General features: G+C 46.1%; 1 protein-coding gene across 1 annotated transcript in view; it reads left to right on the forward strand.

The window, feature by feature from the left end:
• Positions 1-10,713, forward strand: part of VDAC1 (voltage dependent anion channel 1) — a 42,039-nt gene extending 31,326 nt beyond the window's left edge. The window contains exons 8-9 of the mRNA XM_070739262.1: positions 8,244-8,301; positions 9,779-10,713. Of these exons, the coding sequence (XP_070595363.1) occupies positions 8,244-8,301; positions 9,779-9,870 (150 nt within the window). The 3' untranslated portion in view covers positions 9,871-10,713. The remainder of the gene's footprint in view (positions 1-8,243; positions 8,302-9,778) is intronic.
• The last annotated feature ends 2,817 nt before the right edge of the window (positions 10,714-13,530 follow it).

A 13,530-nucleotide genomic window follows, 5' to 3' on the forward strand; every position in this document is an offset into this window, starting at 1 on the left:
GGAATAGAAAGCCTTCAATTTCAAAGGCAATTTTTTTAAACAAATGATTTCACTACAATATTTAGCCAATACTCCTTTTTCTTGTTTCACAGAATTGTTTCTTTATCATATGAGGTACAAGCAAGTAAAGAAGCATTTGGAGAAAAGAGAAACTTGTACCATATTCTTTGTCATAAATACAGGTTCTTAAAATCCTGCTTTCCACTCAGTGGCATGGTCTTAAAATCATTTCACTTTTTCATGGTTTCCTTTAGATAGGTTTGGTGTATGCAACTTATCTCTCACTGAATTTCCCATATCAGTATATTAACACTGCCTGATTGTGTACTGTGAGTAACTGACACTTCTGGATTATCACATGCACCCTGGTAATAATTAGGTGGAAGTCTGTATGAACTACCATATTTTTGTTCTGAGTTAACAATAAGCCACATGCAAATTTTTATTACTCTTTCTCCGTACTGAAGGAGCGGGTCCAGCAGTCACATGGGTTGCTCATGTCCAATCCGGTGGAACTGAGCCTAGTATTAAAAAAGCTTGCCGGATCCGCCCCTTCCCCAGAATTCGCTCAGTTCGCATATCCTGCGGTTGTATTGTGATAGCTCGTTCAACATTCTAACACCTTCCCTTCGATCTTTCCTTCAAAAAGTAGTAAGATTTATTGTCTTTAATTATTTACTTGCACTAATTGCGCCAGCCGTTTTAAAACAAAAAAAGAAAAAAAATAAAAGCGGCTAGGCTTTTTTCCTTGGGAGAAGTTGCGGTTTCGTTTTCCCCCGGCGGTTTTGCCGGTTACGATTCCTGCGGCCGCTTGTGGATTCTTCTAATCCTTTGGCCTGGAGGTCCTAGTGCAAGTATTTACCTATTGAATTATTGATTATTTATTGTATACAAAAATATTTAAGGGCTTAAGAAATACCTCCTGCGGAGTGAGACGCCTTCTAGTCTCCTGGACTTAGTCGATCGCTTCCCCTTTAAGAAATTTTACGCAGCGATCTTTTTCGGCGCGAAGGCCTTCGCGCCCTTTTTAAAGCTAGGCCTCTCGTGTTGGCCCCCTGCCAGCCGTGTAGGCCTCAGTCCACCGCGTGGATCCCGGAGCGGGCCTTGGGGGTCCCAGGCTAAATTCTCCACCGGCTAAGCCTCCAACCAGAGTGCCTTGGTTTACTTAATTATAAAGTTTAGGGAGGCTGGCCCCGCTGGGTTTGGGGGCACGAACTCTGGGTTTGCCCAGATTGTCCTCAAGTTTCAGCAGCTTCGAGGCCTCGAAGCAGGATCCATTCCTCTTGGGAAGTCCTTGAAATTCTTCTCCTTATTATTCAGTTATTGGCTCAGCCTTGTCTTCTGTTAATTGTCAGACTATGGCTACTTTTCCCAAGAGAGGCACAACTAAAGGTCCCAGAGAGGCCAGGCCTACAGGCGATGAGATTACTAGTATCCCCCAGGCCTCTTCCTCCTCTTCTCCAGGGGCCCGCCCCTCGACCAAGGTCACCAGGGCCGAGAAGAGAAGGGACCTAGCCCTACAAAAAATCCATGACAAATCAGCAAAACGTTTGAAAGTGCAGGCCCAAGTAATCAGTAGTCAAGACCCCCCAGAGGCTTCTAGTCTGCCTCCTTCTGGGGTCCCTGTGTTATCTCTGGATGAGCCAAACCTAGACAGACCCCAACCTAACCTATGGGGCATAGGTCCAGAGGAACCAGATATTATTGAAGATTCCCCCCAGCCAGGATCCTCCCAGGCCTTTAGGGATTCTTCTGCCATTTCTGCTGACATTTCCAGTTTACCTCCTGAGTTCCAGTCTATTTTTGCTGTGTTGTCCAAAGCCATTGATGCCAAACTCTCCACCATCAATGAGCTTCCCTTACCTCTTCCTCCTTCTCGCTCCTCCCGCCCCTTGGGTTCTCCCCCAGCGGTCAGAGCTCCTATTCAGGATGATTCAGATTCCTCCCAGGATGAATATGAGGATATAGAGGATGATGAGGATGCCTTTCAAGGCCTATCAGATGATGAGGAATCCCAAATAAAGGTTCCTCCTCCTATTACTATTTTTCCTTCTCAATTATTCAAATCTCTCCTCCTCAAAGCTAGAATTTCTACGGGATTAGCGGCCCAGGAGAAACAAGCCTCCACTTCCACTGATCCCCCGGAGGAGAATTTACCTTACTTCACAGAGGAACAGGAGGATAACGAGGTAATTCCTATGCCTAAGTTGTTTAAAGATGCTTTACTCAAACAGTGGGAATTTCCAGCCTCTGGCCTTAATCCCTCCACCAAGGACAGAAAGTTGTACAAACTTTCCTCTTCCTATGAAGAGCTTCTATCCTTTCCCAAACCGGATGAACCTGTCAAGATTCTTCACTCGGCAGCGGCTGTGCCAGGCGAGGCGGAGGAAGTCCTCCGCCCAGAGGACAAGCGCATTGAGCAAATGCTCAAAAGAGGATTCACCGCTGATTCCTGGGCCACTAAAAGCTCTGCAGCGGCTTCCTTTTTCTCCAGAGCCATGCTGCTGTGGCTTCGCCAACTTCAACAGCATATTCCTCCCGATGACTTGAGAGGTCAACAAGACTTCAACAAGGTTTTTGCAGCTGCCCAGTACGTGGCTGATGCCACCTTGCAATCTACTAGATTTTCTGCTAAGTCTATTGCAGCTTCTACTACGGCAAGAAGACTCCTATGGATTCGCCCTTGGCAAGCGGGAGTTCGCCAAAAGTGGCAATTATCCCAGGGTCCCTTAAAGCGCGACCTTCTCTTCGGTGATCTTCTGGATCCACTCCTCACGGAAACCACGGACAAGAAGAAAGTTTTGGGTCCAACCACAAAAAAGGCTACCAAAACGCAGTCCTTTCGTCGCCCAGGGCGCCAGCAAGATCAAGCGGCTTCCTACCAGAGATCTCCAGGTCAGTATTCCCCCCGCTTTCGTTCCCAAGGTAGGAACTCCAGGGGCAGAGGGTTTCGCTTCCAAAGGGGAGCTTCCTCTAACAGGGCTTCAAAAAAAACCTAGATGGTAATCCTACCTCTATTCCCATAGGGGGGCGCCTAGCTCATTTCGCCTCTAATTGGCGTCTCACCTCCAAGGACCCTTGGGTCATTGACACTGTTCAAACAGGCCTTTTTTTTAGAATTTATTTCTCCTCCCCCTAAACGTTTTATTTCCTGCCCTTCTCCCAGGTCATCCTCAGATTGTAACCGTATGGAGGAGGCCATTTCTCATCTATTGTCCATCAGAGCCATTCAACCGGTCCCTTCCGGTCAGAAGGGCCTAGGTTTTTACTCCATCCTATTTATGGTTCCAAAGTCCTCCGGAGGTTGGAGAGCTATTTTGGATTTAAAGAAACTAAATTTATTCATCAAATATAGGAAGTTTAAGATGCACTCCTTGTCTTCTATTTTGGCCGCCATTCACTCGGGAGATTTCATGGTCTCCTTAGACCTCACTGAGGCCTACCTTCACATTCCTATAGCCAAATGCCACAGAAAATTTTTACGTTTTTCCTTTCAAGGCAGGCATTTCCAGTATAGGGCGATGCCATTTGGCCTTTCCTCGGCCCCTCGGGTCTTTACAAAGCTCTTGGGGTCCCTGGCGGCCTATATCAGGGCGTTTCCCATCCACATTTTATGTTATCTTGATGATATTTTAATTCATGGGAACTCCCTAGAGAAAGTGAAAACAGACCTTTCTGTCACCATGTCAGTCCTTCAGGACCATGGATTTTCCATCAACTTTGATAAGAGCCACCTCCAACCCTCCACATCCATTTCTCACCTGGGATCCATTATTGATTCAGAATCCTCCCAGGTTTTTCTCTCTCCCGAGAGAAAACTCAGTATAGTGGAGTTAATTTCTAACATTTTATCTAATTCTTCAGTTTCCATAGTCACTCTATCTTCCCTTTTGGGGAAGATGGTGTCATGCATAGGCATCATTCCCTGGGCTCGCCTTCATGCTAGGGAACTCCAGTGGCTCCTGTTACCTTTTCAGAGATCAGGGCACAGCAACTCAAATCGACGCATTGTCATCCCACTGAGTGTTCGCAGATCCTTCAAGTGGTGGAAGTCTCCGGCCATGGACAGAGGATCCCCGTTCAGGTGCCCGGATCAATTTGTCATCACCACAGATGCCAGTCTATCGGGATGGGGCGCCCACGCCCAGGGGATGATAGCCCAGGGCACGTGGTCCCCGGAGGAAGCTTCCAGGCCAATCAATTGGCTAGAGTTAAGAGCCGTTTCCCTGGCTCTGAAGCATTTCTCTCCTCGCATTCCCAACCGGCACGTTCTCATTCTCACCGACAACATTGCCACGAAAAGCCACATTTGCAGACAGGGGGGCACGAGATCCAAGGCTCTCATGAGGGAGGCCCTCAAGCTGGGCCTTTGGGCGGAAAAACATCTCCAGTCGCTCCTAGCCGATCACATCTCGGGGAGTCTCAACGTCCAGGCGGATTGGCTATCCCGGGCAACGATAGACCCAGGAGAGTGGAACCTCCATCAAGACCTGTTCCATCAAATCACCCTCAGATTCGGCCTACCAATTCTGGATCTCTTCGCGACCAATGCGAACGCCCAACTCCCTCGCTTCTATTCCAGATTTCCATCCCCGGGAGCGGAAGCAATCAATGCCCTCCGGAGTCCATGGCCTCCAGGCCTACTCTACGCATTTCCTCCAATTCCAATCCTCCCGGACGTGATTCACAAGGTCCTCACCGAGAGGGCCCGAGTAATCCTAATCGCCCCTCACTGGCCCCGCCGGCCCTGGTTCGCGGATCTCCAACAGCTGTCCGTCCAGGACCCTTGGCGACTCCCCGTTTCGGGGGATATGCTGCGGCAGGGGGCCTCCTTCCATCCAGACCCGGAGTGGTTCCACCTCACCGCCTGGCTGTTATCAGGAGAGATTTAGAGCTGCGTGGTCATGACCCCGATTCAGTGGAGGTCATCTTAAAGGCCAGAAGGGGTTCGACCAATCGAATCTACGACCACACGTGGTCCAAGTTTCACCAGTGGTGTCTACAGGAAGGTCTCTCCCCTCTGTGCATCCCCATACACAGAATAATTTCCTTCCTTATGCAAGGCTTCCATAAAGGACTTTCCACCAGCACCCTCCGGCGTCATCTGGCAGCCATTTCATCTGTCCTAGGAGGTCCCCGCAGACAGCCTCTCCGATCCTTCCCTGAAGTTCAGGAATTCCTCAAGGGCATAGCCAACCTCAGACCTTCCAAGGTCCACAGGTACCCATCATGGGATTTGCCACGGGTTCTCCATTCCCTCACGCAGGCACCATACGAACCCCTAAAATCGGCGTCCCTCAGGTACCTATCCTTTAAGGTAGCATTCCTGGTGGCTATTACCTCTGCTCGACGCATTTCGGAGCTGGCTGCCCTCTCAATCAGGCAGGACCTTTGCCAATTCCATCAGGACAAGGTAGTCTTGCGACTGGACCCCACCTTCTTACCCAAGGTCAGTTCCATGTTCCACAGATCTCAGGATATTGTCCTACCTTCCTTCTGCCTCCAACGAGACCATCCCTTGGCAATTAGATGGCACACCCTGGATCTCACCAGAGCGCTGAGAATCTATATCCAACGCACAGGACCCTTTCGGAGGTCAGAAGCACTTTTTGTAGCCTATCATCCCAGAGTCATGGGGGCCAAAGTGTCTTCATCAGTAATAGGCCGTTGGATCAGAGGGACTATATCTAAGGCCTATGAGTCGGCCTCCCTCTCAGTTCCAAGGAACATCACAGCGCATTCCACCAGGAGCGCAGCCACCTCGGCCGCTTGGGCGACTCAAGCCCCGTTGGAGGAGGTCTGCAAAGCAGCCACTTGGGCCTCGCCAAATTCCTTCATCAGGCACTACAAGATTGATTCTTACGCTTCAGCGGACGCTGCCTTCGGCAGAAGGGTACTCCAATCCGTTATCTCACACGATAGCAATCTAATCCCACCCTAGGGACCATCTATTGGGTATGTCCCATGTGACTGCTGGACCCGCTCCTTCAGTACGGAGAATAGGCGTTGATTGCTTACCTGAACGCCTCTTCTCGTACGGTGAGCGGGTACAGCAGTCACTTCCCGCCCTTGTATGTGTCTTCTTTACCTTTCTATATCTTTCTTCCTCTAACAATGAGAGTTGAACACTACAGAGCTTCACAACTGAGCCTAGTCTATGGATTCGCGAATTCTGGGGAAGGGGCGGATCCGGCAAGCTTTTTTAATACTAGGCTCAGTTCCACCGGATTGGACATGAGCAACCCATGTGACTGCTGTACCCGCTCACCGTACGAGAAGAGGCGTTCAGGTAAGCAATCAACGCCTATTTTCTCAATTCCAAGATTACAATAGGAAAATGTCAAAAGAAATATCTAGTTTTCTTGTTTTTAAACAGAGGGTGCAGTGAGTGCTTTTTATCTAGTGAATTCATTAATAGATCATGGTTGACTTTGGATGCTAAAAGGAGAAAAGCTATTCAAGTTTCAATTATTTATTACATTATTTACTGGAAGACAGGTTTCCTTTGCTGTTCAGTAAATCTAACTTAATTTGTGCCATTTGAAAGACAATGAAATATTCTACTCAGATAATCTTTTATAATAATAATAATAATAATAATAATAATAATAATAATAATAATAATAATATATTAGATTTGTATGCTGCTCCTTTTGTTTAGCATTCAAATCAATTTGTCCAAAATTTTGTCATAAACGTTATTACCATTTTTTTTTTTGGAGGGTTGATGCTGGACAGATGGGAACCAATGCTTAAAGGAGAGAGAACCCTTCTGCAAATATGTAGCATATGTCTCTGTTCTGAAAGAAAGGATTTGTTTAATATTTACACTTGATCTCTCCTGCACATAGATATAATCTTCACTACAAAATTGTTTGTATTCTGCTCTAAATCTATAATTATGTGCTCTTTTGAATTAAATGTACAGTGAACCCTCGAGTTTCGCGTCCTCAAGGATCGCGAAAGGGCTATTTCGCTAGTTTTCAACCCGGAAGTAAACTCCACCATCTGCGCATGCGTGCCCTTCCACGCATGCGTAGATGGTGGAGTTTCCCCGCCGGGCAGAGGCTTCCCTGGGTCTTCCCCCTCTTGCCCCGGTAAGACCCCAGCGGCGGTGGGCTGGAGCGCGAGCTTGGGGCAGCCTAGCTCCGCTTCCCAGCTGGGAAGCGGAGCCGGCAACAGCGTGGGCGGGCGGGCGGCGCGCGCGAGCTTGGGGCAGCCTAGCTCCGCTTCCCAGCTGGGAAGCGGAGCCGGCAACAGCGTGGGCGGGCGGGCGGCGCGCGCGAGCTTGGGGCAGCCTAGCTTCGCTTCCCAGTTGGGAAGCGGAGCCGGCAACGCGCGCGCGCTTGGGGAAACCCCAGATCCGCTCCCCAGCTGGGGAGCAGCCCCAGCAACGCGCGCGCGCTTGGGGCAGCCTAGCTTCGCTTCCCAGCTGGGAAGCGGAGCCGGCAACGCGCGCGCGCTTGGGGAAACCCCAGATCCGCTCCCCAGCTGGGGAGCAGCCCCAGCAACGCGCGCGCGCTTGGGGCAGCCTAGCTTCGCTTCCCAGCTGGGAAGCGGAGCCGGCAACCCGCGCGCGCTTGGGGAAACCCCAGATCCGCTCCCCAGCTGGGGAGCAGCCCCAGCAACGCGCGCGCGCTCCCCAGCAACGCGCTGCGGCGGTGGAAGTAAAAACACCATCTGCACATGCGCAGATGGTGTTTTTACTTCCGCACCGCTACTTCGCGAAAAATCGATCATCGCTTGGGGTCCTGGAACGGAACCCTCGCGATGATCGAGGGTTCACTGTATTTGAATTCAAAGAAACAAAAAACATTTTTGGAGTGGTAATAAATGCGATAAACATAACTTTCAGCGCATTGTTATTCATTTCTATGAAATTGAAGAGCTACAAATTTCATCTCACTCCTATTAAAACAAAAAAATGTTGCAGAGATTTGTTTTTCCCCATCCTAAAATAAAGGCAATATACAAATTTTAGACACATTGTAAGTATCAAATCATACTGAACTATTTTCAGGGCGACTAAATTGAATGATTTTAAAACTAAAATATGACCTCTGTACATCTCTAGTTGTTATAAAGTTTATACATGAAATTAGGTGCACTTTCACTGAATTTAGTAAAATATTGAAAAATTATTTGACATACTTACTTTCTTGTATTGACCTGATGAATTATTTATGAGCTTTGCAGCAAACACTTTGAAAGAATACTAACACATGATTGACTTTGTTTTGCAGGCAAAAGTCAACAATTCTAGTCTGATTGGTTTAGGATATACTCAGATTCTGAAGCCAGGTATGTACAGATGAAATGTGTTTTTGATATGACTGATATTTTTTAAAATTTAATTTTTTTTGCCAATAATTATATTGTGTGCCATTTATATGAAATCTGTAATGAAAACTAATCAGTTATTTCAGGCTTTGAATTTTCATTTAATTGAAGAAATATTATCTTCTACTGCCTTTGCCAATGGGTGAAAGCCAGCAAATGCGTTCCTTATGTGAATTAATAAAATCCTGATATATCTATGGCTTATCACCAAACTAAATGTAAATAGATAAGAATCATATACAGTGATACCTCGTCTTACGAACCCCTCGTCATACAAACTTTTCGAGATACGAACCCGGGGTTTAAGATTTTTTTGCCTCTTCTTCTGAACTATTTTCAGCTTACAAATCTGTCACCGCCACTGGGATGCCCCACCTCGGGACTTCTGTTGCCAGATGAAGGCTCCTCTCATTGGGAAACCCCACCTCCAGACCTTCTATTGCCAGCGAAGTGCCTGTTTTTGCGCTGCTGGGATTTCCCTGAGGCTCCCCTCCATGGGAAACCCCACCTCTGGACCTTCCGTTGCCAGCAAAGCGCCCGTTTTTGCACTGCTGGGATTCCCCTGCAGCATCGCAAAAACGCGGAAGTCCGGAGGTGGGGTTTCCCATGGAGGGGAGCCTCAGGGGAATCCCAGCAGCGCAAAAACGGGCACTTCGGCTGGCAAAAGGGGTGAATTTTGGGCTTGCACGCATTAAACACTTTTCCATTGGTTCCTATGGGAAACATTGTTTTGTCTTACAAACTTTTCACCTTACGAACCTCGTCTCGGAACCAATTGAGTTCGTAAGACAAGGTATCACTGTACAGTGTTCCCTCGATTTTTGCAGGTCCAAACTTCGCGAATAGCCTATACCAAAATATATTAATTAAAAAATACTTTGTGGGGTTTTTTCTATACCACGGTTTTTCCCGCCCAATGACGTCATACGTCATCGCCAAATTAATAATTTTTGCAAATAAATAACAAAAAATATAATTATTGTTCATAAATAATTATGTTTATAAATATCAGGATCACTGTGTCTTATTCAATGGCGAGTACCAGTAATAATGGTGAGTAAATGGGTGTTAAGGGAATGGGAAATGGTAATTTAGGGGTTTAAAGTGTTAAGGGATGGCTTGTGATATTGTCCATAGCCAAAAATGGTGTATTTACTTCCGCATTTCTACTTTGCGGAAATTCAACTTTCGCGGGCGGTCTCGGAACGCATCCCCCACGAAAATTGAGGGAACACTGTATATCATTCTGATCAATCCTTTGCTTTATAAATACTGCAGCAATAGAGTTGGATTCATTGCATATCAGGAAAGGTAAATGTGTCTCTCCATAAGTTCCTTTTTATAGAACTTCCAACATTTTTCCTAACCAGGTTCTTTGAAATATCCTTGCAATAGTTAGAAATAAATTCTCATAAACTTTCTCTTCTTTCCTGCCTAGGTATCAAATTGACATTGTCTGCTTTACTGGATGGGAAGAATATTAATGCTGGTGGCCACAAGCTGGGTCTAGGACTAGAATTCGAAGCATAAAAGAAGGGATTTTACCGTCACTAATTCTGAAACACTATACAGCATAGCTACCTTCTGGATTTAGTGTATTTTTCAATGTTTTACGTCTGGGATGCAATTATTGCTGTGTGTCAGTCATATTAAATCTGGTTAAAGGCTAAACCTCAGAGCATGTATTTTCAGAGAAAGATGGAATTACTTTCTCTAGTTCTGGGCATTTGGGGTATGTTGTTAGTTGGAACTATGTGCTTAACAACTCTTGTATGAAGGAATTACCTTTTGTAAAATTGATGATTGTAGTGGAAGACACATCTGAAATTCATGCTGTGAAAATGCTGAGTCATTACAGGGTGCAGAAAACACAATTTTCTGCTATTTAAGTCATCAGGCTTTCATTCTCTATTGGAGCATTCACATTTATTCAAGAGATTGTCAAGGCAGGTGCATCACACCCATTTTAGTCTCACTTTTACCCCCCTACAGCTCTTTTATACTCAGCAGCTTTAAAGTGCTTTAGAATGTTCACGTTGTACTATTTTGGTGTGTAGGAAATTTGATGTAAATCAGCCAATCCGACTTAAAATTTCACATACTTTCCCTTGCACTGATTATTGAGAAGCTTGTACAACCGAGCAATGAACCGAAAAAATACGTTGTTATTGTAATCCCTTAGTGGCACTGCATTAAACAAAATGGACTTTGTTTTATCACTTTTTGTTTTTTAAAAGCAGTTTTAATGGATACATCTTCAGTCTTCCATTTGTGTGTGTGTGGAACTAGACCCTAAATGCTGTACTGGACACCACTTAAAGATAAACAAAGTACATCTTCCTTACAATATAAATAAAACATCTTCATCTCTAATTGTGTCTGTCTTATTAAATAGTTTTAACATTCTTATCTGGGAGTTTATGAAACACTAACATTTCCATTAATAATTAGTGAAATAGCTAAAAGTATGACTTCTGTGAAACAGTACTGCTTATCTTGAGGTAATATATTTTCAAAAGCCATTGCCCTCCAATGTGGTGCATTTCAAAATCTTTAATTGGCAATGAAATTATACAAAAAGGCAATATGTAAGGATTTTTATCTTCCCATATAGTTGTGTATGTTCACTTCTGTTTCTGGAATCAAAGGAAATGAGGATATAGAATTAAGTGCAAACTATGTTTTGGGGTGATTTGGGTGCAGATCACTGCACAAATTCGCAATAATTGTCTCAGGTGAACATGAAGTAACACAATATTCTTGATCCTGCCTAAATCTCTAAATATATTCTAGAGCAGTGTTTCCCAGTCTTGGTAACTTGAAGACGTCTGGACTTCAACTCCCAGAATTTCCCAGCTAGCATTTGCTGGATGGGGAATTCTGGGAGTTGAAATCCAGACGTCTTCAAGTTACCAAGGTTGGGAAACACTGTACTAGAGATCTTTCTTCAGTACTTCAAACTACTATAAATCTTTCCAATCCTTCCTTCCAAACAATGAGTCCCTAGTTCTAATATGTGAGCTAGCTGTTTTTCTCAAGAAAGAAAAGCAAGTGTTGAGCAAAATGGGCTTACCTGACCTTTTGTAACATTTTGTGAATAATACAAGGTGATATAAACATCTTGGCAGGCAATACTTTCAGTCTAAGTCAGTGGACCTGAACATTGGCTTTTTAGAAATTTAGCATAATAAAAGAAAGGTGTGAGACACCAGTTAAGACAGTCATTGTCAAGTCAAAGATCCTTTGGTTTATCAATATGGTAATACAAGGTTCGACAAACCCAGGCGCCTGGTCGCCAGTGGCGCCTAGAAAATGTTGTCTGGCGCCTAGGAAATGTTGCCTGCTGTACTGTATGTGTATACAGCAGTGTTTTTCAACCGGTGTGCCGCGAGGTGGCTCCTGCAAGTGGGAGCTCCAGGGCTGAGGCTTCAGCCCTGGAGCTCCCACTTGCAGAAGCCGCCCCCCGGCTATTGCCCGCCGCCGCTACCCGCACACCCCAAAATACCCCCCTGCGTGCCCTTTTCCATGGGCGCGCAGTTCCCATTCCCCTGCCTGCCTGGGGGGGGGGGGCGGGGGCGGGGAGGCGCCGGCAGTAGAAGGCGCTGCCCCCGCCCACCCGATCCGCTCCCTCTCCTCCTCTTCCGCTGAAAGAAACGCGCGGAAGCTGCCTGCTTGAGCCTGGCGTTGCTCCACCCCGCTTCTTCCTGCTTGTCATCCTCCGTTGCCAGGAAAGCCGGGTTTGTTTTCCGTGAAAGCAGCGCGCCTTTTAACACGCTGCTTTCCTGCACCAGCGACGTTTGGCTGCCGGGGGGGCGGGGAGGAGAAAATCCTCCCCCCCCCCAGGAGCAGCAAAAGCCTAAGCGGCGGGGTGCACCGTTTGCCTTCCGGCTCAGTCGCAGAGGCTTTTGCTGCTTGTGGAGGGGGGGGGGGGTTTGGCGGTGCCGATGCCAAATGCTTTCCCTCCGTGGTGGGGGGTGCAGGGCAGGCGCAGTCAGCCCCAGGAGACAAAGATGGAATGAGAGAAAGGAAAGAGAGAGAAAGGGAGGGAGAGAAAGAAAAAGTGAGAGATAGAAAGGATAGAGAGAAAGGGAATGAGAGAAAGGAAAGAGAGAGAAAGAGAGGGGGAGAAGGAAAGAGTGAGAGATAGAAAGGATAGAGAGAAAGAGGGAATGGAAAGCGAGAGAAAGGGAGGGAGAGAAGGAAAGAGTGAGAGATAGAAAGGATAGAGAGAAAGAGGGAATGAGAGAAAGGAAAGAGAGAGAGAGAGAGAAAATAAGAGAGAGAGCAACAGAGAGAGAAAGAACAAGAGAGAGAAAGCATGAGAGAGAGAAAGAACAAGAGAGAGAGAGAGAAAATAAGAGAACAAGAGAGAGAAAAAGATAGCAAGAGAGAGAGAAAGCAAGACAGATAGGGAGAGGAAAGGAGAGTGAGAGAAATGAGAACAAAAAGGGGAGAAAAAAGGAGAAATGATAAAATGATTGAGGCAGAGAATGAGAGGAGAGAGAAACAAAAGAGAGAGAGAGAGAGGTGATTCTTGAAGCATATGGTAAAAAGCATCCAAATAATAAGAAACCCCCCCCAGCCCACACCTGTTTTTGAAAAGGATAAAAGAGAAAAAAAACCCAGCCCTCAACTGGTTTTGGAAATGGTTGGAGTGTGTATACATACACACACATAAGGGGGGGAGAGAGACAGGGATGGAAAAAGAGGAGAAGTGAGAGGGAGAAGGAATGAGGGAAAAAGGGAGGAAGAGAGAGAAATGAGAAACATGAGAGAGAAAAGGGGGAAAGACAGGAGAAGTACCCATAAATGAGACAGTGGTATAAATTTCAGGAGGGATGATTGATGATTGACTGTATTTATAAGGGGATGTTACATGGGATTGTATATATGAGGGGGTTATTTATGTATGTATGTATGTATGTATGTATGTATGTATGTATGTATTTATTTATTTATTAGATTTGTGTCATTTTGGTTGGTGGTGTGCCCCAGGATTTTGTAAATATAAAAAGTGTGCCGGGTCGGCGGAGCCAGGCCTGCGCCGGGGGGGAGGGGGTGAAAGCGATGTCAGGTGGAGACTCGGCAAAAAACCAAGTTTGCTTAAAAAAAATTCTGGCTCCTAAATTTTTTGGCTGGCTCCTAGATTCTGAACAACTTTGTCGACCCCTGTGGTAATAAAAATATATA

This window comes from Erythrolamprus reginae, chromosome 2 (genome assembly GCF_031021105.1).
Source record: "Erythrolamprus reginae isolate rEryReg1 chromosome 2, rEryReg1.hap1, whole genome shotgun sequence".
NCBI classification, from domain to species: Eukaryota; Metazoa; Chordata; class Lepidosauria; order Squamata; family Dipsadidae; genus Erythrolamprus; species Erythrolamprus reginae.